Source organism: Choristoneura fumiferana, chromosome 25 (assembly GCF_025370935.1).
Source record: "Choristoneura fumiferana chromosome 25, NRCan_CFum_1, whole genome shotgun sequence".
In the NCBI taxonomy this organism is placed as follows: Eukaryota; Metazoa; Arthropoda; class Insecta; order Lepidoptera; family Tortricidae; genus Choristoneura; species Choristoneura fumiferana.
Window position 1 is genome coordinate 8,464,821 of NC_133496.1, and position 27,948 is coordinate 8,492,768.

Genomic DNA, 27,948 nt, shown 5'->3' on the forward strand with positions numbered 1-27,948 from the left:
TACTCAAAAACGAGTATATTATAACTAAATCAATCAAGATTTTCTTATTGAAGACATCACTTGTTAATTAGCTGCTTCTTCAATACGATGAATAACGCCACCTAACATGAAAACCCGGAAACTAAATGCATAGAGTTTTTTATCTTTAGCGTAAAAGTGGACCAAACCAGGTTGCGGTGCCAGTGCTGTTAGAGAAACTTCTATTCTTTCGTGCGACCATACAATATTCTGATCGCCTTTTATAATATACATTGTTTTGTCAGCATACAACATAACACCTTGTTCACTGCCACGGGCTGGAGGCATCAATACGACTTCTTTCATATTCGCAGGTAAACCTGTTATTTTTTTCGGGCTGCCTCCCGTTTCGAAATCAACTACATAGAATACTTTATCAGAATCATAGTAGTACAATTTGCCTTCAAAACCAAAAGCCATTTCTTGAACGTCTATCAGACCCGTTACTTTAACGCTGGACGTCGCATCTTCGTTGAGTTTGTAGACTTCATTATCATCGGTTAAATAGTAAATCGAATCGGTTTTGTTATTATATGCCAATTGACTAATACTATCAGTGACATTGCCATGCTTTGTTGCTGCCTTAATTGCACTATCGTACTTGTAAATGCCGTCTTCAGCTCCAAAGTAAATTGTGTTCATTTTAGTTTCTATACCGTCTCTGCCGTTATCAAGTAACTTAGTAACGTTACCTCTATTGAACACATATAATCCTTTACTCATGACCTCGTCGTCTTTATAATCACCTTCAACGAAGAATAGAGTATACGGTTCTCTTTCGCCATTGAATTGGTTTAATGGGACAAATATTCGGACGATGTCATGTTCACCAGTGTAAAGCAGATAGTCATCTTTGAAAAAATCTTCTTTCAGTACAATCTCATAATTATCTTCAGGGGCTGCAAAGCAGCCTGCCAGGAATGAGCAAACAATGACAGTTAGCAGCATTATTTCTGTAACAAGAAACATTTTGAACATGAAACTACCGTGAGACTCACTCATATTAAATATATTGACCCGGATAACTCACGTCTTAAATCGCTTAGGGCTATACGGATTAGCCCGAAACATGTCGAGCTAAACTCGATTTAAGACGTGAGTTATCCGGGTCAATATATTTAACAAGAAACATGAAAAAATATACAAGCTGTTTTAAAATTTGTAATAAAGATTTCAGTAAGTACATGACTGGGTAAGTTAGTATTCAGTATTTATTTGTTGCAACATTTTTCACAAGAATTTTATTAAAATGATGCAAGCAATTTAAATTTAATTACATTAACTATATATAATTACTTTATTAGTTTGTCAATTGTATTTTGTGTCTTTTCTTTTACACAAAATAAAATATGCATGTAATTAGTTGATTGAAAAAATAACTGAAATTGGTGAATGAAAATTACGAAGAACATAACTTACTCTCTCTGCTGTTAGCGCTTCAATTAGCATGAGTTTTTGGTGTTATCTTAATATTAATTTACATGTTTTGATAACGAAGTTCAAATGTCATGTTTGCTTATAATTTCCATAATTTTAAATGGCCACTATTCGAAAGGCTAACCTAAAGATAAACGGGATGAAATATCATGCTATCAAATAGTAAGAGCGGACGCAAAATATATGAAACAAGAATTACCCGTTCAAAAGTATTGTACACTAGTGTTTATCGCGGCTTCGCACGCGTAAACCATTAAAACCAACAGTTGAATTGAAATTCCAGTATTTATAAATTCTCATTAGAATTATAATATATCGTGGATTTCATTAAAGTTGTATACACACCCGTGCCGAATTTCATAACTCAAAACCCAGTGGTTGAAATTTCAACATTTTATTCGTATCTAGCGGGAATATCAGAATAAAACCGGTCAAGAACGTGTCGGACGCGCCCAAAATAGGGTTCCGTAGCCATTACGAAAAAAATAAGTAATATTTTCAAAGGATTTCGTATTTTATACGGAATCTTCCAAGTTTAGGTATATTTTATACCTTACTATTACTCTTAAACTACTAATAATTCTCAAGCAATTCTGAATTTTTTCAAATTTTTCCGCCCACCTGTTTAGATTTTAGAGGGGGGAGGGACGCTCGATTTTAATGAAAATTTGCACTTTAAAGTTGAATATTTCGCAAACAAATAACTGAATCGAAAAATCGTCTTGGCAAACCCCTAATGGTTTCAAAAGACCTACACTCCCACTACATACTATGGGAGGTACCCTAAAAAAATTTCATTTTATTTTTTTGTTGTACCATTTTGTCGGCATGATTTATATATAATATCCGTGCAAAATTACAGCTTTCTAGCATTGATAGCCCCTGAGCAAAGCCGCGGAAGGACGGACAGACAGACAGACAGATAGACAGACAGACATGCCGAAACTATAAGGGTTCCGTTTTTGCCATTTTGGCTCCGGAACCCTAATAAAAGTAGCTTATGTGTTATTTCAGATATCCAGCTATCTGGCATACCAAATTTCATCCAACCAAATCCAACCCGCCGTTTTACCGTGAAGGAATAACAAACATACACATACTCTCACGCACACACACACGTGCGAGTACTCACAAACTTTTGCATTTATAATATTAGTAGGATTGTATGAACTAAGACCAATTAAATTCTTTACACAGTGATTGCTGAGTAAATAAATAGATAAGTAAAATAAATATCATGGGACAAACTAAGCAAAGCTTGTATGGAGTAGAAAGACATTTTATTCTTGCTTAGCCCATGCCTTTTCATATTCCTTGAGTTAGCCACCTATAAACTCCATTCAGAACCCGGTCAAACAATTAGGTACAACTGCACTACAAGCGCGCGACGAGGATTTCAATTTTAGATAAGTACGGGTAAAACTGGAGACGTATACTCACTCGTAATAGAGTTGTGTAATAATCTCGAATTGCTATTACATGATATCCGGGAAGGGAAATTGCTCCACGTACCTCTTATTTTGATACTTTTACGGACGGAGCAATTATGACGGAAGATGCCTTTAATTTACATTTCACACCTCTCCTTCAGAAAAGTAACTTTTCCTCCCTGACGAGAGGGAGCAAAGTGAAACTTTTCTGTTCAAGGCTTTTCTAAGTGTTTTATTGCAAATGCCATTTTTTTAAATTGATAATTGTAAAGACACGCCATTTTCTATGCTGGTTGTTCTTTAATAATAATTATAATTATTTTTCAAGTTTCTTAATGCTCGGTGTGAAAAGTTGAATGAGCCACTCGGGAGCAAAATTATTTTCATCTTGGGCGTTAACACTTGAATCCCTCATTACGCTCAGGATTCTACTTTAGAATCCCTCGCTACGCTCAGGATTCTATTGTAAAATCCTTCGCTACATTCTAGATTCAATGTACGCCCTCAACGTAAATAAACCATAACTATTGTGTCACAAGGGAGCAAAATGGTTTATTTACGTTGGGGGCGTACATTGAATCTAGAATGTAGCGAAGGATTTTACAATAGAATCCTGAGCGTAGCGAGGGATTCTAAAGTAGAATCCTGAGCGTAATGAGGGATTCAAGTGTTAACGCCCAAGATGAACATAATTTTGCTCCCGAGTTGCTCATACAACTTTTCACACCGAGCATTAAGAAACTTGAAAAAAACAAATTCCAAATATTATTAAAGAACAACCAGCATAGAAAATGGCGTGGCTTTACAATTATCAACTTCAAAAAATGGCATTTGCTATAAAACACTTAGAAAAGCCTTGAACAGAAAAGTTGCACTTTGCTCCCTCTCGTCAGGGAGGAAAAGTTACTTTTCTGAAGGAGAGGTGTGAAAATAACTATTTCACCTCAGCAGCTCAAAAAGGCTGATTTTGCTTTTAAACATCAGTGAGCAAAATGCGATTTTGCTCAGTCCGTGAGACAAAGTAACTTTTTTTTTTTTTTTTTAAATGCTGAAGACAGTGCTGGGTCCACTCTCTGAATTCCAAATATTTGAACTTGAGTTTGATCCGTCACTTTCACTTCAACATGAAAAAAGCGAGAGATAGGATCAAACGAAACTAAGTTCGATAATCAAATTCTGTAGGCCTAAAAGAAACAAACAATATTAAACGTTCGGGTTCAGATACACATAACCGCAAAATAAAAAAAACGTCTGTTATAGTATAGAATATCTTTTTTTATTCGACTGGATGGCAAACGAGCAAGTGGGTCTCCTGATGGTAGAGAGAGAGCAGAGATCACCACCGCCCATAGGCACCTGCAACACTAGGGGGATTGCAGATGCGTTGCCAACCTAGAGGCCTAAGATGGGATACCTCAAGTGCCTGTCTTACTCTCCACGCTGAAACACAACTTACAGAGCAAGCACTGCCGCTTTACGGCTGGATTAGCGAGCAAGATGGTGGTAGCAATCCGGGCGGACCTTGCACAAGGTCCTACCACCTGCAACTACACACTACTACACATTACTACAGGGACTTCATATAGCACTTGTTCGAAGTAATTATTGTTGAAGTAAATTTTTGTTTCATTTTACGGTAGCGTTCATGTAGGAGATGCCTATGTCCAACAGTGGACGTCCCACAGCTGAAATGATCAAGTAACAAAACAGTTTTTTTTTCTAGGATCACGCTTGTCTTTATCAATTCATCTGTCACAGCATTGCCCCGAATCTACTGGACTGATTTAACACAATTTATTATTGTCCAAAACGTGTTATAGGAATAATTTAATTTTGAATTTAGTGACATAACAAATAATTTATAGGTACTGGTACGTATCAAAATACATAAAGTTTAAAAAGCATAGTGGACCAAAATACATAATGGTAATTTGTTATAATACATTTTTCTCAGAAATTAAAATCTTAACAGGATTGTTATAGGATAAATCTAACCTAGCCTAAACCAATCTTGTACGAGTAGATTACATGATCATAATAGTTTCTTAAAGTTTCACCGAAAATTATCTTATGTCAAATGAAATGACCATTATGTAATTCTTCCATTACTATATTTAAACTTTATTTATTTTGACATGTTCCCAATTATACCCTTCGTCAGAGTAGTGAGAACAGACTGACGCATTAACTATTTCGTTCTGTTTTCTTTTGAGATCCGAAACCCTAAATATTACAATCGAATTGAAACCTGGCACTATTGTACCGTTTTTGTCAAACTTAAAACCTAAAATTGCTAAAAGTGGCTCCGAAGCGGTAACGTTTCGTGTGCTCTGCCTACCCCACTTGGGAATACAGGCGTGATGATTGTGTGTTGTTGTGTGTGTGTGAATTGAAACTCTCTTCCATGAATTCGGTTAAAATATATATATATATATATTTCATATAAGACGGGAAAAACGAACTTGCGGGTAACCTGAATTTACAGAAATAGTAAACTCAATATTTGTATGTTGGCTTGTATAATATACACTTCTGTATCCGCTTGGAGTATTTATTTCCGGGGTTGCTGGCCGTTCTGTTATCAAAATAAGGTAAATAGGCTGAAAGATAAATTTATTTTCGTAATAGTTAAAATACATTTTCAATAGACATCAATTTTAGCAGACTCCATTCACACGTAAGACTTGCTATATATTTTGAGGCGTGGGAATATGGCAACATAAAAATTAAGTTACATGCATCTGCCTTGAAGGTCAGTTCGTCAAATAGCTCATAGGATCGCTTTGCTGTCTGTCCGTCCATCAGCCTGTCAAGACCCTTTTTGTTAGGAACATGTACAGGTAAGTGTAAATAATTTTACATACCTACTCATGTCTACTACCCTTATGAGCATTGAAAATCAAAAATTTCTTAGTCAACAGAACTAACACAACTTTCTGAAAAATAAGTACAGGGTATGCTTGTATTGCAGTCAGGTTCACACAATTGATAGATACGATTTTCAAAATAAGGTAGTTCTGGACTCTCCTTACTCAGAATCACGAGTATGTACTATTGATTAAGACGCAGAATGGTTTTTTTTTTCATACAGTTTACCTCTATATGGGTCGTTACGAAATGGACACATAAAATTATAATGGAAAATTGGGGACGTTTTTTTCCTCCTTCAAAATCAACAGTGCTCGTGACTCTAAGGAGAACCCAGGATTATCTTATTATGAAAAAAAAATGCCCAGCTACCTCTTGCCAAACTTCTAAACTTCCTTTAGAAGACCTAGCAAGCTAAACTTTTCTTTTTTCTTTTAACCACAGGCTTCAATCATATAACCGAAACGTTGACTGCATACTTAACTACGATACAGAAAATTCCGAAATATATTTTCGGAAGCTGAACAAGAGACGTAACAAATACCTTTGCGAAGTTTCTCGAAAATTGATTAACCAGGACCATTCGGAGGAAACATATCGGATTTCAGTTTTGTTACCTGATACTTTGCTTCCTTTGAAACCTTATGGAATCGTGACAATGTAAGAAAATATGCAAATGCGAGTCATTTTGAAAAGGATCATTCATCTCAGCTCTCAGGCTATATAAGTCCTACTATTGGGCACAGTTCTTTAATTCAGAATGAAAGGGCTTGGGCTCTCGTTGGCACACGGGCTTAGTGCGGACTGCAAACTATACACACACCATTTTATTTTTTGCAAATGTGTGGAAGTTTCATACATCACAAACTTTTAAAATGTGAATTTGCAAAATTTTCCAAAAACTCAAAGACGCCATAGATCAAACCAATAGGCCACCATGGCCTATAAAAAGAACAGTACAAAATAACTCCATAACTCGCAACTACCTACAACACTGCCAGAGGTGGTGCTAAAAGCTCCGAAGCAATCTAGTTAGTACTTCAGACAGACAAACAAACTAGAACATCTAGACAATGCAAATCTGGGAGTAGTTGCCAATAATTCTACAGCCGTTTGGCACTGTAATCCCGGCCTGCTGAATACCGTTGGCAAAGACAACAAAATATGCGGAAGGGTGCCTCCTAACACAGGACGCTCGAGCCAAACAAAAATTGTTACGTAGAAATTGTTAATGAAAATAAATGATTTTTGTTTTGTTTTTGTTTGTTTGTTTAAAAGACGTGAAATTTCCACTTCGCTTCGCTTGCAGCCTTCTCCCGTGGTTTCAGATGCTTCAATTTAATTCGATAGTTGAATTAAAGTACCTAACGGGATTTCAGTAATTTTCTACGGGAATTCTCAATACTTATCTACATAGAGGTCCTCATTTACGATGCTTGAAAATAACACTATTCACGTCAAATCACGTGTCTACAATGAGGGTTTTCACAGAGGTGAAATATTTTGACGTTTGCTCGTGATTGGTTAAAAAACTAAATGAGCCAATCGCAAGCAAACGTCAAAAGGACCTCACGATACTAACGCCATCTAGCGATATTTCGCCTCTGTTAAAACCCTCCTTATTGATATAGGTGTCGCTCGGTGTGACGTCACGCGGAACTTTGAAGAAAGAAAGACATAAAATACATCAACACAACAACACTTTTGTTGTTTGACATTAGTACAATTAGACAACACCGTTGCGAATCGGATACTGACTCAGCATAATAATGAAGCATTAAAACACCAGCGCCGATTTTCCAGACAGCACCATCGGTGATCTCGGATCTCAATAAAGATATATAATAATATTCACTACCTTACCACTACTTACCTTACCTTAATTACCTTTGCCTTTGCTTTTGCCTTTATACTTAACACTTTACTTTTATTTATGTAACCTTTTTGTTTTTCCTTTTTGTACAATAAAGAGTATAAACAAACAAACAAACAAACAAACACTATTAACTACTACATGAATAAATAATTTTCACCTCCTGTTCCGGTTCCGGTAGATAGCCGGGTGGAAAATTGCTTTTCACACCTCTCCTTCAGAAAAGTAACTATTCCTCCCTGACGAGAGGGAGCAAAGTGCCACTTTTCTGTTTAAGGCTTTTCTAAGTATTTTATTGCAAATGCCATTTTTTGAAGTTGATAATTATAAAACCACGCCAGTTTCTATACTGGTTATTCTTTAATAATATTTAGAATTAGTTTTTTTCAAGTTTCTTAATGCTCGGTGTGAAAAGTTGTATTCATATTCATATTCATATTCATTTATTGCGATCATGCTCATTTGTACAATTATTGTAGACCTTAAAGTAAACATGCGAGTAGGTACATGAGGGTATCATCGTTAGGGCACTGCAATTTTCTTACATTCTAAATTGTTTATTAAATTTAAATTGTTTGATACATTATTTGTATGAGCCACTCGGGGGTAAAATTATTTTCATCTTGGGCGTTAACACTTGAATCCCTCATTACGCTCAGGATTCTACTTTAGAATCCCTCGCTACGCTCAGGATTCTATTGCAGAATCCTTCGCCACATTCTGGATTCAATTTACGCCCTCGCCGTAAATACACCATTTTGCTCCCTTGTGACACAAATAACTATTTCATCTCTAGGGTGGAAAGTATTTTTTTTTTAATTTTTCACTTAGCCACGGAGTCGAACATAATTGAGTTACGTCAATGACACTATTTTTTCAGGTTTCAGCATGGCCATCTAGATGAACGTCGTGACCAAGGACCTTATATAAAACACTGGAGGTTGAACGCCGAACATCCGTTTGAAACAAGAAATTTGATCTTTATTACTTAACGAACATATTCCATCTGTTTCTTTAGTTGGGTTAAGAAAGAGATGGACGTTATTCGTGAAATGTGAAAGAAAGAGATGGAATATTTAAATAAGTAAAAAGGTCAAACTTCCTCGTTCGGCGTTCAACCTCCAGTTTTGTAAATAAGCTCCTTGGTCGTGACCAACTCGATTTTTTCTCGGCCGTGGCAAGTGGCCAGTCGAAAAGGTACCGTTGGAGGTTGGATATAAGTAAATTCAATTTATTATTAGTAAATTTTTTTGTAGTACTGTACTTTCCTCACAGTCGAAATGAAAAGTAGTGTCTAACTCGGGTGAAATTACCCATTTCCCCTCGAACTATTACTAGAAATATCTCGGTTGAAATTGGTCACTTTCCACCCTTGGTTATCAATCTACTATTGTAAACTATGAAACATATTTATCCTGTGACTTTAAAAACATTAAATTATCTTTATTGTGTTGTATTCTGACGCTACCACTCCGAGACACTAGCTGCAGCCTCACCCACGAGTATTAAGCCGGGACAGAGATGGAACTTCGACACTGTGCTGTCACTTAGACTGCAAATATATAATATTTCAGTACCAAATAGCCGTTACCCGCTACTTATCTGGCATTTAAATTGAAATTCCGGGAAATTGCAAAAAACTCCGTGAGAAAATTCCCCTCTTTTAATAGTGACAAAATGTGCATTATTTTAATTTGAAATTAAAGATTTCACCTTGCATGAATTAAACAACTGCATCATCTATTTTAAGACTGACAATATGGATGTACCTACTAAATAAATAATGTTTATTTTGAAACCACAATTTCATGATCGTCATAAAGTCTTAATGTAACAGCGAAATAATTACGATTAACATAATTTTTTTTTATTAAATAATACGTAAATGTAAGTGAAACTGAAAACTATTAAAATAATGATCACAATATAGTGGTTTTAATAATTATAATTATTTTTATTATCTTACAATTGAATAAAAGGAATGCTTCATCTTTAATCCATTTACGTAATTTAAATTCAAATATACGCGCATAAAATAACTGTTATATGTTGTGTAATAATAAAGGCGTCTAGTTCAACTTAAATCATTATTTGAGCGCCAACAGTAGCGAAACCCAACCTGAATAAACAAACAAAGACAAATAACCAAGTTAGGAGTTAATTACAAGAAGATAAGTTTTGCCGCGTTAGCAGGCCAAAAACCGGGTAAGAAAATAAACACAACATTAATACAATAATAGCAACACACATTAATAGCAATTTTCCGGAAAAAATAAAGCAAGATTATTTTAAAACTCAGTTTATTATTATCATAACGTTGTTGATACTGCCGTTCATACCAATTACGTGAAGCTTAAATTATTTGCTAGATTATGTATGTGAAAATGTATGGGAAATGAGGGTTTTTGACATGCGAAATATTCCTAGATGGCGTTAACATCAAGAGGTCCGTTTGACGGCTTGTGAATAGCTCAATTAATACTAGATTGTTGCACCAAGCAGAAAGTTATTTATTATTGTACCGAGTACCGATTTGGACCCCGAGCGTTAGCGAGGGCTTTAAAAGGCACGAAGGCAATATAAATCTGTGGCTCCAGTGAAAAGGGGTACAAGTCTGAATTTGGCCAAATTGAGTTATATAGACCAAAAAACACAAAAAAAAATAACGCATCGATTGGTGTAAACGGATCTAAGATATCTTTTAAAACAACGGACTTTTCTGGTGGTCAAGGGTAGAACTGCCTTAAAAAAGTTAGCAACAGAGGGTACTTGTCAAGTTGTATTTCTATTAACTAAAGTTTTGTTTGTGGTTTATGATCTAAATTTAGTTGTACGTGCTGTTTTTTCATATAGCGGGTGTAAAAAAATCTAAGCATACTTGAACCCCTAAAAAAAGAACAGATTTATTTAGTTTACATTGATACAAGTTAAGTTCAATCTCTTTACACAAAAAGATAAAATAAAATATAAGATTAAGTCGAGCTGCGCCCGTTTTCACAAATCGAATATAAAAAAGTTTACGTGGAAAAGGATATAAGTCTTTGCGCGGGGGAATGAGCGGGTGAGTGGGGAGCCACGGCGCTCACGGATGAGCCACAATCGTGTGCGCTGACTTGTGCAGGGAGAACGCGCTTGCGAGCTGCGCAGTCGACGGTTACGCGATTAAGTTATATCCTTTTACACCAATTTTATTAGTAAACTAATATTGCACATTGCATTAATTTTAAGGGTATTAATTAAGATATATCCCTTGACACCAATCATTTAATAAGAATGATTAAGAAAATACAAAATATCCATAGGACTAAAACTATTATTTAATTTAAATATCTAAAACTAAAACTTTAATTAAAAAGGAGAGGTGGGCCTCTTGGCATGGTGCCCATCACGCAGGCAGCATTCCCGCGTTGAACTGCGATTGCGATTCTTTGCGCGAGAAAGCTGCCGGCGCGAGGGTTGCCTGTTGCCTCCCTTAACCTATTGCTGAGCTCCCTGTGTAGTTCCAGCGCACCCTTACCCCAAGAACCTAGAGTCTCGACGCCGAAAGCAAAGAAATAATTTCGGGCGCCGAGACAGCTATATTTTGTGACCTTGAGGCGTTCCCGGGCGTCTACCGCCGCCCCCGCACGATTGGTAGTTGCTGTTAGGTAGGACGCCGCCAGGGTGTCTGTACAGGTAGCGTCCCACACCAGCGCACGGCCAGTCTTCCAGGGTACCAACGACATTCCGTCAGTGCGCTTGCCATTGCCCCGTACAATCTGGGGCTACAGAGCGGCGGGAACGTTGGCACTAACGAGCGCCCTTCTGAGAATGTCGTTGAGAGTGGCGTGGCGGGACAGTCGGCCGGCGCCCGAGGAACAGGAGAGGCCATGTTGGCCGAGACGGTCCACTGGAGCCCCACAAGAAACACAGTTGTTACTTTCGCAGATCCCAACTTCCAGCCGTAGACCAGCAGCTATGCGTAGTGTCTGGGTCGATAAAAGTTCTAGTGTTGGGCGAGGGGTTTGCATGGAGCCAGTAACCAGATTCTGGCTTGGACACAGCTAACAGTCTGGCCCGGTCCCTGCCTGTTAAAGGTTCTATTAATGCCTTTAAGGTGGTGACGGAGGCTATTGTATCCCAGGCTCTTTGCCTATGTGGTTTGGACGGGAGATTTGGACTTGGTCCAGCTAGCCAGGCATTCGTGGCCTCGTTCAAGCATGCAATCTCGCAGTTAATGCCCGCTAGAGCTTTAAGTATTCTACCTGCGAGATCTAGCGTGCTGTGGATCGAAGATAGGAACAGCCCTTAATGTCTCTCATACCGCTGATTAACCTTTAAAAAGATTTAATCTGCAATGATGAAACTGTCGATACGCATCTACTGATACCGACAGAAGACAAGCTGCTTAGCTTAGAGATTTTCAGTTTTATTAATAAATATTTTTTTTTTGTAATTGTATGTTACAAGATAATTTAATATTATTTTAACGTATTTTGAATGGAAATACTTAAATACTAATGATGAGAAATTTGAAGTTTGTTTTAAACGGGCATTTTTTATGTTAGCATGTGAGATTTTTGAAAAATTTATAGCGTTTTTGAATAGATATTTAAATATAAATAATAGAATAGTTATTTTATGTGTTTTATTCACTCAACTTGGATACAAGTAGCATTTTGAATTTTTCATTATTATTTAAGTCTACTTATAACTAAAAACACAATAAAAAAAAATGTGCAGAAGGCTACATGTCTGTTATGTCTGTAATTAAGTCCAAAGAACTGCATAAATTGAAAAATGCAATAATTTTCTACACCATTAGTTTGTAAGCTAGTCTTCTGTGGATAATATTATACATTTACTACAAAAAACATTCCGGATGCGTACCCTTTTTCACTTCGTATAAAATTACGAAAACTTGGTGAATAGCGATATATATAACCACTTGAACCTTTTTACACTTATTTTTATACTTCTATTTTGGATACAAGTAGTTAATTTATAAACTTATAGATCAAGAGCAAAAATAACATTCCCATAAGAAAGAGCGCAATTAATTTAGTCCTTTAACATACCAAATTTATTAGTATATGTAAATATATAAGTGTAATGAACGTAAGTTTGAATCATCTCGGGCGTAACTGTTTTTTGCGTCTCCTGTAAACTTGGGTTTTTCGACATGTACCCCTTTTCACTGGAGCCACAGAAATTACTTAATGCGAGGTGCATAATCTGCTTTTCTTTCAACTATTACAGGAATAGTAAACGAAAAAAAACACTCATGCTAAACAATTAATAGGAAAGAAAGAAATGTCACTAGCACTCGATGATTCCATTTATGTGAGTAACTTTACATTCGCACTCTCAAAAAATGTCCACGGAAAATTCGCAAGGTTCCCGCCAATTTGTGTTTTTTTTTACTCTCTTTCTTTTTTTTGGCAGAGTTAGTATAGTAGCAGATAGTTTTACCCGCGATCTGTCAAATTTCGGATGGGCACCAGGTTGGCCAACCACACACTTTTTTTTAAATATACGGCTTCTTACTGTTTTGGTAGGATTGGTAAGCAACAATTTTTTGTACGCAATCTGTCAAATTTTATATAACCGTCAGGTTGACCAACCTAATACTAGATAGATATTTTTACACTAAGCATGCTAATTTTATAGCAAAAATACTTGTTACCTCTTTGGTGGCGCAATTAAAAAAAAACAATGCAATAAAGGATTTTCATTCATTTTTTCTGCTCTAGAGCAGAAAAGTCCCGCTTTGTGCTAGGTATTTAGTGCGGTTATAATGAAATTAAAGCATAGTTTGGAAGAAAATATTATTTATCAATCACGAATGTGGCACAAAGTCCAACGAACCTCACGATACTACCGCCACCTAGTCTGACACAGAGACCCTAATTTATTTCTGAACTCAGTTTATTGTTCATGTCAACACAGACTACTAAGAGATACTATGCATGTCAAATATGTCAATACGTGTGGTGGGTGTAGGTGGGCGTTTTCATAAAAACGTGAACATTTTCATTCAAAATGTATTTAGTTTTTTTGTACAAATTTTATGAGTCAGTTTTGTGACACCCAATACCGAGTGTATGAAAAAAAAGTCACAATACTGAAATTTTTGATTAGGACATTTTTTTAAACCATCGGAACCGATTGTGCTTCCAATCGAAATCCAAAATCGAAAAAAAACAGAAAGGGTACACTTTTTTGTGAAAATGCTCTGTCATGCTCAAATTATGTTTTTTCAGCAAGTTAATAAGCGATTTACGCGTGAAAGCGCAACAAAGAAAGAAATCATCATTATCATTCCAACGTACCTCTAGATTATGTTAGTTATGAAATAAATATTTCTTATTCTTATTCTTACAGGCGGCGGGCAGCGACTTTTATACAGCGAGCTTTTATAATATGTAGAGAAGAGATCAAACTGTGACACGGAGAAAAATTGCATGCTAAACATCAGTGTTGAGGATGACTGCTTTCTGTTGGAAGTGTGTATACAAATAGGTGTGTGTTGAGAGCCTAGAGGCTACCATGGTATTATTGGAATGACGCCTGTTGTGGAATTATTATTGTTATTATCGTATCGGGTTCGCTATGTGGCTGAGCCTTCCCCTGTTTACACGGGAAACACGGGAACGTGACTCTATTTTCCGCCCCTAAACAAATATTTTCGAGATCCCCTACTGCTGCTTGTATTCAATTTGCCACGATGGATGGCCGTCAGCTGTGAGCGGAATGTGTTCTTGTTTATTAAAAATAAGTAAAAGTAAACAAATATTACAGGACACAATCATCAGCCGGAAGACGTCCACTGCTGAACAAAGGTCTCCCCTTTAGAACATCACAAAGAATAACACAAACATATGTATAATTTTCAGTTGTTTATTTATTAGCGTTCTTAAGGTACTGTTCTATGACGGATAGACGGACGTCGGTCCGTATTGACGGATCGAGCGGACGGATTGTCAGTAAATATGGTGAAACTAAGCGAGTTATGTCTGTAATTTATCAGGTACGGTACCCTAAAAATCTTTAAACAGCCTACAACGAAAATGTTTGAGTCTTGAGGTAATGGAATTTGGGATTGAGCCTATTCTGCCCAACGCGAGTTGAAAATGACGTCGCAAAGCTATATTTGGAGCCATAATGGACAAAATGGTTGTTTAATAATTATCTACTCTTTGAGCAGGATAGTCAAAGGTAAGGTAGGATAGGGTAGGTTCGAAATTTGACAAAAAAAAAAACGAAGATATAAAATTTAATTATTTTGTCCATAAAGGTGAGCGTTATTTTTCGAGTCGTGACTCGTGTTTTCGGTCGCGTAATTTTGGTTTCGCACAAAAGTCCTATTTGTGTAACTTTGCGTCACCGTGGCACAAATTCGACCTTTGTACAAAAATTCAAATTCTAAAATTCAAATGACTTATTCAGTAAATAGGCCGCAATGGGCACTTTTACACGTCATTTTTTAAACTACCAGCGCTTTCGGAAAGACCATCATTGCCAAGAAGAATGCACCGCAAGAACCTTGGCAGAAAGTAATTTTTTCATAATAATAAAATTACAAATAAAATACTTAAAAACTATATTATAAAAAAAAATACAGGGATGTATGGGGTCCCTTAGTTACAATACTAAACACTAACTATATCTAAACTGTATCTACGTTCAGTGGAAGTGTAGAAATGCTTCCACCGTCATAAATTTTAAAATTTTAAATTACAAAACCGACTGCAAAAACAATTAGTACGCGACCGAAAATACGCGACTTACAACTTTGCACTTGGCACGCTGGACGTTAAGAATCATACAGCTGATCTAACGCCTCTTAAAATCTCTGCAATCTAAATTCCCTGTAGAAGTCTCAGGACTCTGCAGAATTCGAAATTGCACCTAGAAATCCAGGAACAGCGCGAGCTCGGGATTTATTTCTAGCAACAATGTTCGTTCTAACGCCGAATAAATGTCGGTAGCTCAGTCTACGTTCGCACCTAATAAATGTACCTACATTTTTATAGTACGCGGAATGGTACCTAGACTCGATGTTTACGAGCTGGTACCACTTACGGGTGACAGCGATCAGTAATAAACAGTTTATTGTACAGTTAAAGAAACTTAATCACGTACTAGGGTGGATGAATAGTTTGTGCTATTAATTGACATGACTGTTGATATCCCATACATTTGCCAAAAAGTCATAGCGAAATAGATTAAGAAAAAGTTCCACCCTGGAACGTGACTCACTTTCCGTGAAAGTACTTTAATTTTAAAGAAAAAAATTGGCAGAAAATAAAAACTCCGCTTATACTTGTAATTTTCAGAAGCTTTTTAGGGTTCCGTAGCCAAAATGGCAAAAACGGGACCCTTATAGTTTCGCCATGTCTGTCTGTCTGTCTGTCCGTCCGCGGCTTTGCTCAGGGACTATCAATGCTAGAAAGCTGTAATTTTGCACAAATATATAATAATATGTAAACTATGCCGACAAAATGGCACAATAAAAAATTCAAAAAAAGTAGTACCTACCTACCTCCCATAGATGTAAAGTGGGGGTGTTTTTTTTTCCTCATCCAATCATGTAGTGTAGGGTATCGTTGGATAGGTCTTTTAAAACCATTACGGGGTTGCTAAAACGTTTTTCGATTCAGTGATTCATTTGCAAAATATTCAACATTAAACTGCAAATTTTCATTAAAATCGAGGGTCCCCCCCCCCCTCTAAAATCTAAACCGGTGTGTGGAAAAATTTGAAAAAATTCAGGATGGTAGTAAGTATATCAAACTTACAAGGAAAACTATAACAGTTAAGTTTTCTTGAATAGACCTAAAATTGGAACATTCCGTACAAAATACGAAATCCTTAGAAAAATATTACTTAATTTTTTCGTAATGGCTACGGAACCCTATTTCGGGCGTGTCCGACACGTTCTTGGCCGGTTTATGCAACGTTCGTATGTTTATTTATTTTTTCAGAATATTTATATCTACCGTAAGTTTGGGGTACTTTGACCCATTAGAGTGTTACTTTGGCCCATATGAAAACCACATAAAACACAATAAAATACTTACCTTAACAAATATTGACATAAAGAACAGCCCAACAATAACATAAAAACGTGATCGGTCAATAATTAATACCAACCACAAGGCAAAGAGCCATATTCTTAAAGCAATAACAAAACCAGGTACCAAGTTAATCCCTAGGAAACAAATCCCTACGGCCAAAGTTATCCTCCAAGGCCAAAGTACCCCGATCTTACAGTATAATTTTTCGATCGCTTCCTGGTATCCAATTGAGCTGGGGTAAACTTAAGTAAGCTGATGACAATGCGATATAAATCTGGCGGTAAGATTCTGGTGCTCCGATCAGTATCTTCTCCACAGAACGGAACTCTTCAACGGTTTATGGCATCGACTTGAAACTTGGTGCGGAATATGTATTTTGAATGACAATGTACTTATGTTAGAAAAAAATTGTTGAATTAAAAATAGGAATTTATAAAAAACAATTTTATTATGGATTATTTGTGAGTATAGTATGAATTTTGAGAGGTGTCCCGATCTCTTTATCAGCCCTCCTTTCGAACAAAGCCATTGTATTCGATTATGTCCTCAAAAGCGTAATCCTCAGTTTAAAATTATCGGAAATATGACATAAAATTGCTCATTGAAATAACGACTTTATTATTTACACTAGAGAGTTCATTTTAAATTAAACCTTGTTGGCAGATAATATTTTTCAAAATTGAATGCGTATCGTAGACAAGCAGCCTCATGGAAAAGTATTATCTGCAAACGAATATGTTTTTTTAAAATACACTTTCTGCTGAACATAATAAAGTCGAACTATTTTATCTTATATTACATTCATTTTAAACTGAGGATTATGCACTTGAGGACATAATAGAATAGAGGCTTTGTTCGGAAGGTGGGCTGTTAACGAGATCGGGACACCCGAAAAAAGTCATAAGTACTACAAGTACTACCTATGTGCGTGCTGCGTGTTTCCATGCGTGATTGTCGCAATTTTATGCTGAAACGGCTCAAAGAATTTGAATGTAATTTAGTATGCAGACAGGTGGATGTCTGGAATAATACATAGGCTACTTTTTATCACTAGTGTTCCCACAGAATTCCTGTAAAATCGAAAAACATCTTAATCGTTAAGTCTAAAAACATGAAATTTTGCGTGAATGTTCGTGGTACAACTTTAATGAAGACCACGGTGTTATTATTGGGAATTTAATAAAATTCCGCTATTACAATAATATTTGACTGATAATGATATCTGATTTAGCTTTGGAAACAGCTAGTATAATATAATAAATAAAGAGATTAAATGGCGCAATCGCGACCTCTTTGAACTCGAAACACGCAGTTGATAACTTTTTACGGCACCTGGCACTCGCACGCGACGCGCTGAGTTAAACTTACTGAACTATTGCATTCAGTCCTGGAACTACCTTTTGATGAAGCGTTATGTGTGAACTGTGCATTTCCAACACCAAAGAGAAGTTGTCATCATCATATATCAGCCGTAGGACGTCCACTGTTGGATAGAATATAATATAATATAGCCTCCCCCACAAAAAAGTATCCGCCAACGAGATGGACGGATGATCTGGCTAAAGCCGCGAGTTCATAACAGATGCAGGCCGCTGCCAAATTTTACTCCCCAAAAAACTTACAGCAGTAGGTAGTTTCATTTCCCAAACGAATCTTTAGCATATTTACATTTCGCATTTTATTCATTTGGTCAAATTATCATTTGCCATAATTTTACATTATCAAGTTTTATTATAACAAACGTTTATAAGCAAACGTTTTCTTTTGGCTAATATTATTTTCCAAAAAAAAATGTTTGTTCAAAATGACACTTCGCACACGAACCAACCCAAAAACCAACTGCTACCAGAAAAGGAGGTTAGGTTAGGTTAGAACTGCGTCCACCACAGAAACGAACTGCTACCAAAAAAGTAAGTTATTACGCCATGCAATATTTCGGAAGAGTGATTTATGCCAAACAATACATTTGACTAAATAATACTTGGTAATATGAAAAGTGACTAAGTAATTATACTTGAAACAATAACTTCGCAAAAAAAAATTACGTACTGTAAAATTTGCGAGAAGTAATGATGATTTTTTTTGCTAAATGATAATTTGAGTAAAATAAATATTATGGTATGTGATTACTGGATGTGATACTTTGGCAAAGTTTTTTGCTCATAGGGTGACGGCACCAATCATGGACATGTTAAGCACAGTAGTATCCAGTAGTGGACAGCAAGGATTCAATGCCTTATACCTCACCATTCATGAACTTTACCAGTTATGCTCATCAGTTATCTGCACATAAGTGTTATTAGTTTTAGAAAAAGTAGCGTCCGTTTCTTAATATTGAGTTAGCGGGAAAATTGGTGTCTCTGTAGGGATTACTAATGTATTAGTAATCCGGGGGAGGGCTGTGCCCCACAGTGGACGTCCTATGAATCATAATGATGATGATGAAGTAAATATTGCAGGTGTTGCAGGTGTCTATGGGCGGTGGTGATCTCTTACCATCAGGAGACCCACTTGCTCGTTTGCCATCCAGTCGAATAAAAATAAATAAATAAATAATAAATTATCGTATTAGATTCCAATTACGGAAAGGATTGCGGCATTGGTTAATCAGTTGTGATGGAATTTCCAACCGCGTTCACGCAACGGTGCCCAATGAGCCAGTCGAGTTAATTAAACGTTCAAATGCCTGGTTTACAATTAAATTGTATTCGGATTCTATTTAACATGATCAAATTAATTCGTTAATAATAATGGTTTATTTTATTTCGTAAAGGTTTTATTATTATTTATTATTTGGAAAAAATACTAGGTACAAAACACACAGTTTAGGTGCGTATCTAGTCAGATAATTTTAGAAAGTCATATCATAATGTTATATTTGTCACAAAAAAATACGCCGAAACTATACATTCTCGAAATTTTCTAAATAGTCATCTGTAGAATACTGTAGGGTGCTGTAGGTTAGGTTAGTTCTGTCCTACAAATATTATAAATGTGAAAGTTTGTGAAGATGTTTACATGTTTGTTACTCAATCACGTCTAAACCGCTGAACTGATTTAGATGAAACATGGTTTACAGATTGTTTGAGTCCCCGGGAAGGGCATAGGATAGTTTTTATCCCGGAAAATTGCATAGTTCCTGCGGGATAGCGATAAACGAATACTACGCGGACGTAGTCGCGGGAAACGGTTCATCATCATCATCATCGGCCGGAAGACGTCCACTGCTGGACAAAGGCCTCCCCCTTAGAACGCCACAATGAACGACCACTCGCCACTTGCATCCACCGGTTTCTCGCCACTCTCACGATGTCGTCAGTCCACCTGGTGGGAGGCCTACCAACGCTTCGTCTTCCGGTTCGTGGTCGCCACTCGAGGACGTTTCTCCCCCAACGGTTATCTGTTCTTCGAGCGACGTGGCCTGCCCATTGCCACTTCAATTTGCATATTTTTCCAGCTATGTCAGTGACTTTAGTTCTTCGACGAATTTCCATATTCGGGAAACGGTTATTAAACGGTAATTCTGAATAATTATTGCTTTAAAAAAAAATAGTTGTGACAGACAATAATGTTATAATGAATGATAAACATTATTACATTACAAATTTCAAAAATTATCCGAAATGAAACTATTACATAAAACTAAACAACAAAATATTTCCGAGCGTGACAAGCGTATTTAAAAAAATATTGAAATTGATTTTTATTTCTTTATAATACAAGTAAAGACATTTTTGAGTTTGAGTAGGTAAATTTTCCTATCTTTAGGCTAACCTAGGCTAACCTCGGATTTCAATGTAAAAGGCAAGTATTATAATAAATTAAATTAAAGATAGGAAAATTTAAAAAGAAGGTAGATAAATGAAGATTACAAAACCTAGAATTCGGCCAGCTATATAAATTAGACGCTGACTTACCTATCCTTTTCACAAAGTATCCCCAGGCAAAATGCATTGTAAGATTGGTTTTTTGGAATCTTTTTTGTATTTTTTATTTCAATTCCAAATTTTTACTTTTACGGTCATCCCGTAAAACCGAAATTGAAAATACAAACTGAAATATAGATGCACAGAAAAAACAGAAAAATAAGACCAGTGGTGTAGCGGTATAGCACGCGGTACGGATTACCGAGGACCTGGGTTCGATTCCCAGTGATGGTCTTATTTTTCTGTTTTTTCTGTGCATCTATATTTCAGTTTGTATTTTCAAAATGCATTGTGTCGCAATTCCTTGAGAAATTTATATTATTACCTACTATATCCATTAGTATTCTCTACTGAAAAATTGTAGACCATCACTAAGAATCCGTCTCAGTTACACGCAGCGTTAAAAGATACGAGTGAGTGAGAAGGTGATCACGTTAAAGGGTAGCATGGAGGATCTGCAAGCGGGTATTTTTTAATTCAAATAGTTTATTCCAAGTAAAAAAAATGCAATTTATGTATTTTTTTTATAGAATAGGGTGAAAACGTGATGGTAAGCGATTACCGTTTCCCATGAACACCAGCAACCCCAGAAGAGTCACAAGTGCATAGCCGGCCTTTTAGGTAGGAGTACGCTCTTTTCTTGATGGCTTGAAGGTCATATCGGTCCGGGAATACCGCAGGTGATATAAAAAACAATACAACAAAAATAATTGTTATGTAGATCAATACTGTAAAAACAATTAAATAAAGATCGTACTCTACCTATTATTACTATGCCGTGCCTTCGTCCAAATGTCCGTATCCGTCATCAGACATAAATGCAATCGATTCTATTTATCGGCGATCTTGGCAAGATCTGTATTTTGGCTGGACCGCACCCTACCTTTTTTAACACCCAAAGTAAAAAGAAGGATGTTATAGTTTCAAGCTAATGTCCATCTGTCTGTGTCTGTCTATCTGTGGTATCGTAGCTCTCAAAGGGATGGACCGATTTCAATACAGTGTTTTGTTTATTTCAAAGCGAGTATAATGAAATTTATAAAAACCGGCCAAGAGCATGTCGGATATGCCCAAAATAGGGTTCCGTAGCCATTACGAAATAATTAAGTAATATTTTTCTAAGAATTTCGCATTTTGTACGGAATATTCCAAGTTTAGGTATATTTTATACCTTAGGCTGCTATTTACTCTTAAACTACTAATAATTCTCAAGAAAACTTAACCGTTATAGTTTTCCTTGTAAGTTTGGCTACCATCCTGATTTTTTTTTTAAATTTCCACCCACCGGTTGATTTATTGTATACATTTTTGAGAAATTATTTCTTATTTACTTTCATAACTTTACACAATAAGAGGTCTGTGTTTTATTTACTTATTTTCTTGAATTATACAATTATTATTTTATACAACGTTTGTGTTGTTTATTTGTACCTAATAATATTATTGTGTCATATGTTGTGATTAAATGTATCTTCTTTCATCATTCTTTTCTTTCTTTAAATTACAGGTAAGAAATCAATTAATTAATCTTTGGAGTCATGTCCATATTATTGCGAGTAATGACGCACGTTTGTCCGACCTTTGCAGTTATTATTTATTTGTCGCTTTGAGAGTTACGATGCCATAGGAAGAGAGAAATTGGCGTGGAACTTATAAAACCCCTCTTTTTCCGTTGGGGGTTAAAAACCGCTGTCAGAGGAGACCCGCGTGGCTGCACCGCAAACTGCAAAGGATCTCACAGGAATTATTAATGCTTCCGAAGCGAGGTCGCTGCGGTATCGGTAAAGCCATAATTGACTGGCTGATAAGCAGCTTACGTATCTAGTTTTTATTTGTAAAACAATAAGACTCAACTGTATCTAGAAACAAAAAAAAGAATGGGTGCAATCCCCGGTGATAAATTCAGTCTTCGGTGTTTTTTTTTTGTAGCCCGTAATAACGAACTGCTGCGTAAAAGTCTCCCCTTTCCTCTGCCACTCTTCTCTGTCCTGGCATGCACCTGTTAATCGAGGTGTAAAGACCTCAGGTGGTTTAATATACTCAGCGGCAAAAAATTTGGCCCACTCTACATACAATTACTCTATTACTGCATACATTTGAGGGCCAGATATTTTGCTGCTCAGTAGTAGGTATTTATTTATTATTTTTCTGATTTACCCCTCAAAAGTAGCCTCCATGTTAAAAAAAATATTTGCGTTAGGTACACGTTCTTTTCTGGATCACCGACTAGCCTATGTGTACTAAATTTCGACTCAGTCGAATCCGTAGTTTCAGGCTCAGCTATAACATTGGATACTCATAATAGATACCACAAATTTGTACGGAACCCAATATGCGCGAGACCGACTCTCACTTGCTGCTTTTTTCTTATTAATAGATGCCCATGTCTCAGATCTCCTCTCCCTCTCAGTCCTCAGACACCGTGACTTTATGGCGCTTCAATATACAGAGGACCTACTCCGAAATTCGAAAATCAATGTACGTATCGTACCGTCCCTGTCACTGTCGTTTTAAACAGTATAAGTGTCAGAGGGAGGAAACGTCACGAACTTTTTTTTTAGAATTTCGTAGTAGCCCCGCTGTACCGATGTTCTCATTACAAAGCTTCGGTAACTGTGCCAATGTTCACAAAATCTACCTACATTATTAAGTAATACCACCAAGACAACTTGTCGTAGTTGTAATAAATCAATTGAAAGGTTTATACCACTTGAGTTATTTGTGAAAAGGTTGTCATATTTTCGTATCCACTTACAATATTTGTTTGTTCAGGTTAAATCTTGCAGGTTGAATTTCACCCAAATCTACAACGGTATTGCCTTGAAATTTGTTACGGATAATTATGTAGTTTGGATGTGAAGTAAAAAAAACTAGTATTGATAAATTATATTTTTGCAAATACTTATAACAGAACTACTAGTGACATGAAACGCTCAATTTTAAAGAAACACAAGATTTCGCTTTATAAAAAACAAACAGTAATCCACATCAAAACAAAAGTGTATTATGATCAAATCAAAACGAGGATTTTCTAACAGAAGAAATTACATCCTGGTAATCATTCAATGCTTCTCGCAGTCCTTCAAAAACATTGCTCAGCATGATGAGAATGATATTAAATTCATATATTTTTTTGTCTTTAGCATAAAATTGAATTAAAGTAGGTTGTGGCGCCTGTGCTGTTAAAGGGACATCCATTCTTATCCGTAACTTTTCAGCTTGATCGGATTTCAGACTGTAAACTATTTTATCAACGTACAAAATTGCACCATCTTCCATTCCATACATTGGCGAAATCAATACCGTTTTATTCATGTTCGCAGGTAAACCTTTAATTTTCTTTTGAACGCCATCCCCTTCGATATCAACTACATAAAATTCTTTATTAGAATTGTAGTAGTATAATTTGCCTTCAAATCCAAAAGCCATCTCTTGAACGTCTACCAGACTTGGTACTTTGACACTGGCTGTCGCATCATCGTTGAGTTTGTAGACTTCATAATCATCAGTTAAATAGTAAATAGAATTGGTTTTGTTATTATGTGCCAATTGACTAATACTATCAGTGACCGTGCCATGCTTGGTTGCTGTGTTAGTTGCGTTATCGTACTTGTAAATTCCATCTTTAGCTCCAAGGTAAATTGTGTTTGTTCGAGTAGCTGTAGCGTCTCTGCCATTATCAAGTATCTTAGTAGCTTTACCGTCTTTAAATATATACAATCCTTGGTATACCACCTGTTCGTTTTTAAAATCGCCTTCAACAAAGAACAGCGTATGTGGGTGTTCAATTTCCTCGCTGCTACTGCTGCTGGTTACTTCAATGGAGTTATCTTCAAAGTTAAATTGGTTGAATGGAACAAATATTCTGACGATGTCATGTTTCCCGGTGTATAACACGCTGCCATGACTGAAGAAGTTTTCCGTCACTACAATATTTTGCTTTGTAGATGGTGCTGCTGAGCAGCTTGCCAGAAAGAAACAGACAATGGACGTTAGTAGCATCATTTCTGAAAAAGACAGACACATTAAAAATTATTAAACACCCGACCTCAGATAAGGAGCGCTCGAAAATATGACATATATGAATAACATTAAGTTATTGTAATTTGGCAAATAATATTACAAATAGAAAATTCATAAATTTAATAGTTAGTTATTTTTGATTGTAAACAATGATAGTTAATAAACTAAATGCTAAAGTATTCCTGTTGCTGCATTTGAATTAAATTTAACTTAATTCAAACGATGAAACCGTATTTGATGATCTATATTATTTTTGTTTATTGGTTGGACAAAATACAAGTCAGTGAATAGTTTCTAATTCCGTAGCAAATTAATATACCGGGTGTCTCTGACCACTGGCTTTAAATTCAAGATTTGATTCTACTCATGAAAATAAGCTGCTTTTTTAACATTTTCAAACACTCCAATTTGGATCATTTTATTGATCCTCAAAGTTAAATTGTTAAATCAGTGTATCGGACATGGCGGTGTTCTCGCTATCTCTTGATACGGGGGCCTTGAAATAATTTTTGACATTGTCGACATCTCTAACATAAATATTTATCAATGTGCCGTCAATTTAGTATTGTATCGCATACATTGAAAATTACATTTAATTTGTATGAAAAAAATGAAATGAACACTGTTGATATTTAAAAAAAAAATAACAGAACAATAGTAGCTCAGTTATGCGACTAAAATCGATCCTTGGATTTTAAAGCCCCATGGTCATAGACCCCAATCATAAAGCGGCGTATTTTTTGCTAACTTTTGATACATATAAAATATGTTTTTTTACGAAGTTAGACGTAACTTGAGCTATTTTGCACAATTTTATGATCAGGGCAGAAAGATCTAAGTACACAAATACGATTTATATGTTCAAAGCAAAATGGTTTAAGTTTATTTACACTTCTTTAATAGATCAAGGGTAAATGATTTAAATCGCTCACAAAGTAGAAATTGTTCATGGATAAATGATTTAAAACCACACCTAGTTGTAAACTGTTCAAGCAAAAATGACTCAAATTAAAATAAATTATTTTAATCTCAAATCCCTAACCGTGTTGATTTGTGTTCATTTGTATGTAATTTAAACGCCATTTTTATTGCTATGTGAAGATTAAACCGATTTTAGTACGATATTTAGTATAAATAATAAACTAATATAAAGGAATCAAGCGACAAAAATACTAAAAAGTGGTCAAGGAAAATTAGCACAAGTCAAATTGCTTCATATATTAGTTCATACTAGTTCAGAAGTAATTCAGGTAAGATTGCTTCAAGTGGGAGAAATATTGTTGAAATATTCAAGGCAAAATGATTTAAGTTACATGCATTAAAAATTCTGGTTAAAGCAAAATGAATTAACATCCTATGTTTAATTTTATATGATCAAGTAAAAACAATTCAAATGTCGATGCCATTTGTTTCCATCCAAGGATAAATGGCTTAAGTTACAAATAGTAAAAAAACGTTTTTTTTTGTGGATCTAATTATACATGCTCTGAAAAAAATAACCAAACTCGCTACACTTGAATCCCCGTAAACCGGAATGATGCCCAAATTTTCAATGGAGCCAAGCGCCAAAAAAGTGCTCAGATTTACCTCAAACCCGGCTCAAACGACGCGGAAAAATTCACTGATTCCAATGATGTATATAACTCAATATCACCCAAAATGGCGCTTAAATCAATTAGCCTTTTAACCGCCGTAAATAACAGAACAATAGTAGATCAGCTATGCGACTAAAAAAAAACGATCCTTGGATTTTAAAGCCCCCATGGTCATAGACTACCCGTACATATTTAAGTCGGTTAATTAAGAAAGAACATGACTTACCCACAATGACGAACGTAATCCAATAGACAAAGTCATTTAATGTTACTTTATTTATACACCTATCCTATCCTACTAATAATATAAACGCGAAAGTATGTCAAGATGTTTCGATGTTTTGATGTTTGTAACTCAACACGCAAAAAACGGTTTTGGATGAACTTTGACGCATTGATAGTTATAGCCTGAATTAATTTAAACGGTATACTTTTATCTCAAAAATCATAGCTACCGCAGGATACCGTCAAGTGAAATCTTAAAAGAGGAAGTCACGGGAAACGACTAGTATGTGTGCACAGATAACCTAAGTTCAAGTGTCATTCGTGTAACTTTTAGATAACACTATTTGTTCGTTTGTAGACTTACATAGTAGTTAAGAGTTTGAGAATATACAGGTATATAGAGATGGGCCTGTGCCCGCTTCAGCCAACCGTAGAGGTGGTTTCAGCGATGCTTGGACCAGGTTCGTTTGAAGAAAGAGATCGGAAGCCTCGCCTTTGTCGTCACTCGGATGTCGTAGGACGTTAAGGTAGATTCGAAGAAAAGAGTTTAGCTTTACATTACACTTAAACTTTTAGTAAAATCAAAATTAATACATAAGTTGAAGGCTTAATGCTAACTCTACCAAGTCACCCGAACGAATGATTTTGGATGCTGAGTGTGATCTTATATACTAAATTCTGTTGGTAGGGCGGAAAGAATAGGTGATTAAGTTAAGTTAGTTATTCGCATATTGATTTATAAATTATACGATTAAGGATAGGTATACTTATACATAACTATATAGTAAGGAACACAGGATTTTTTTATTTTAGTAATAATAAAAAATAAGTTGAAAATACTGAAACAAACTACGAGAAAAAAACGTAGTCTACAAAGTATGAAAAAAAGATTCAAGATTTTTTCGTAACGGCTACGGAAAATCCTGGGCGTGTCATACTCCTGGCCGGTTTTCAGATTTTTTTACTCAGCTTGCGCGTTTTACTGTGTAAATCAGTTAATGGACGAATAATGAACAGAAATAAAACTCAGTTTCAAGGGATTTAGACCACTTCGGCATAGAAACAATTCTTTGCTAAGTGAAAATAAACAGCGGCAACGTAAGCAGATTATGCAGATTATCATAAACGTGATGTTACAACGATTTTTGGGTGCTTCGCCAATTTTATTATCCTCTACGCCGGGAAATTTGTATAGACGTTGAACAACGAAATACCATGGGCTTGTGATCATGATGAACATGGATATCGCGACTATAATACCTGAAGAAGGAATTTGTAAATAATTTATTGAATCAGGCGTTACTTTGCGGAGGTCCATATCAATGAACTAAAATAATTTCTTTGCTCACCTTATGATAGATAAGTTTATGCAAAATATGCGTGTTCATGCAGTTCCTCCACCTCCACACTATAAGAAAACACACAAATCACGCACACACCCATCTATCACCACCACCAACACTACACTGTCGCTTTTCGAACTCAACCAGAGCA

At 35.9% G+C, this 27,948-nt stretch overlaps 2 protein-coding genes across 5 annotated transcripts; both read right to left on the reverse strand.

Moving 5' to 3' along the window:
• LOC141442454 (uncharacterized) lies at nucleotides 1–27,908 on the reverse strand. Of its 2 annotated transcripts, none has more exons than XM_074107451.1 (2): nucleotides 27,804–27,908; nucleotides 1–971 (listed from the first exon to the last, which is right to left on the reverse strand). In XM_074107451.1, the coding sequence occupies exon 2, from the start codon at nucleotides 964–966 to the stop codon at nucleotides 64–66; it is 903 nt and encodes a 300-aa protein (XP_073963552.1). In that variant the 5' UTR covers nucleotides 967–971; nucleotides 27,804–27,908; the 3' UTR covers nucleotides 1–63. The 2 variants fall into 2 exon arrangements, with proteins under 2 accessions (XP_073963552.1, XP_073963553.1); XM_074107452.1 differs by lacking the exon at nucleotides 27,804–27,908 and adding an exon at nucleotides 1,438–1,476.
• Nucleotides 23,486–27,089, reverse strand: LOC141442452 (uncharacterized). 3 transcript variants are annotated; one of them, XM_074107448.1, is made up of 2 exons: nucleotides 26,819–27,089; nucleotides 23,486–24,618 (listed from the first exon to the last, which is right to left on the reverse strand). In XM_074107448.1, exon 2 carries the CDS (start codon nucleotides 24,614–24,616, stop codon nucleotides 23,627–23,629), a length of 990 nt encoding a protein of 329 aa, XP_073963549.1. In that variant the 5' UTR covers nucleotides 24,617–24,618; nucleotides 26,819–27,089; the 3' UTR covers nucleotides 23,486–23,626. The 3 variants fall into 3 exon arrangements, with proteins under 3 accessions (XP_073963549.1, XP_073963547.1, XP_073963550.1); XM_074107446.1 differs by lacking the exon at nucleotides 26,819–27,089 and adding an exon at nucleotides 26,456–26,790; XM_074107449.1 differs by lacking the exon at nucleotides 26,819–27,089 and adding an exon at nucleotides 26,222–26,332.
• Nucleotides 27,909–27,948: the final 40 nt, after the last annotated feature.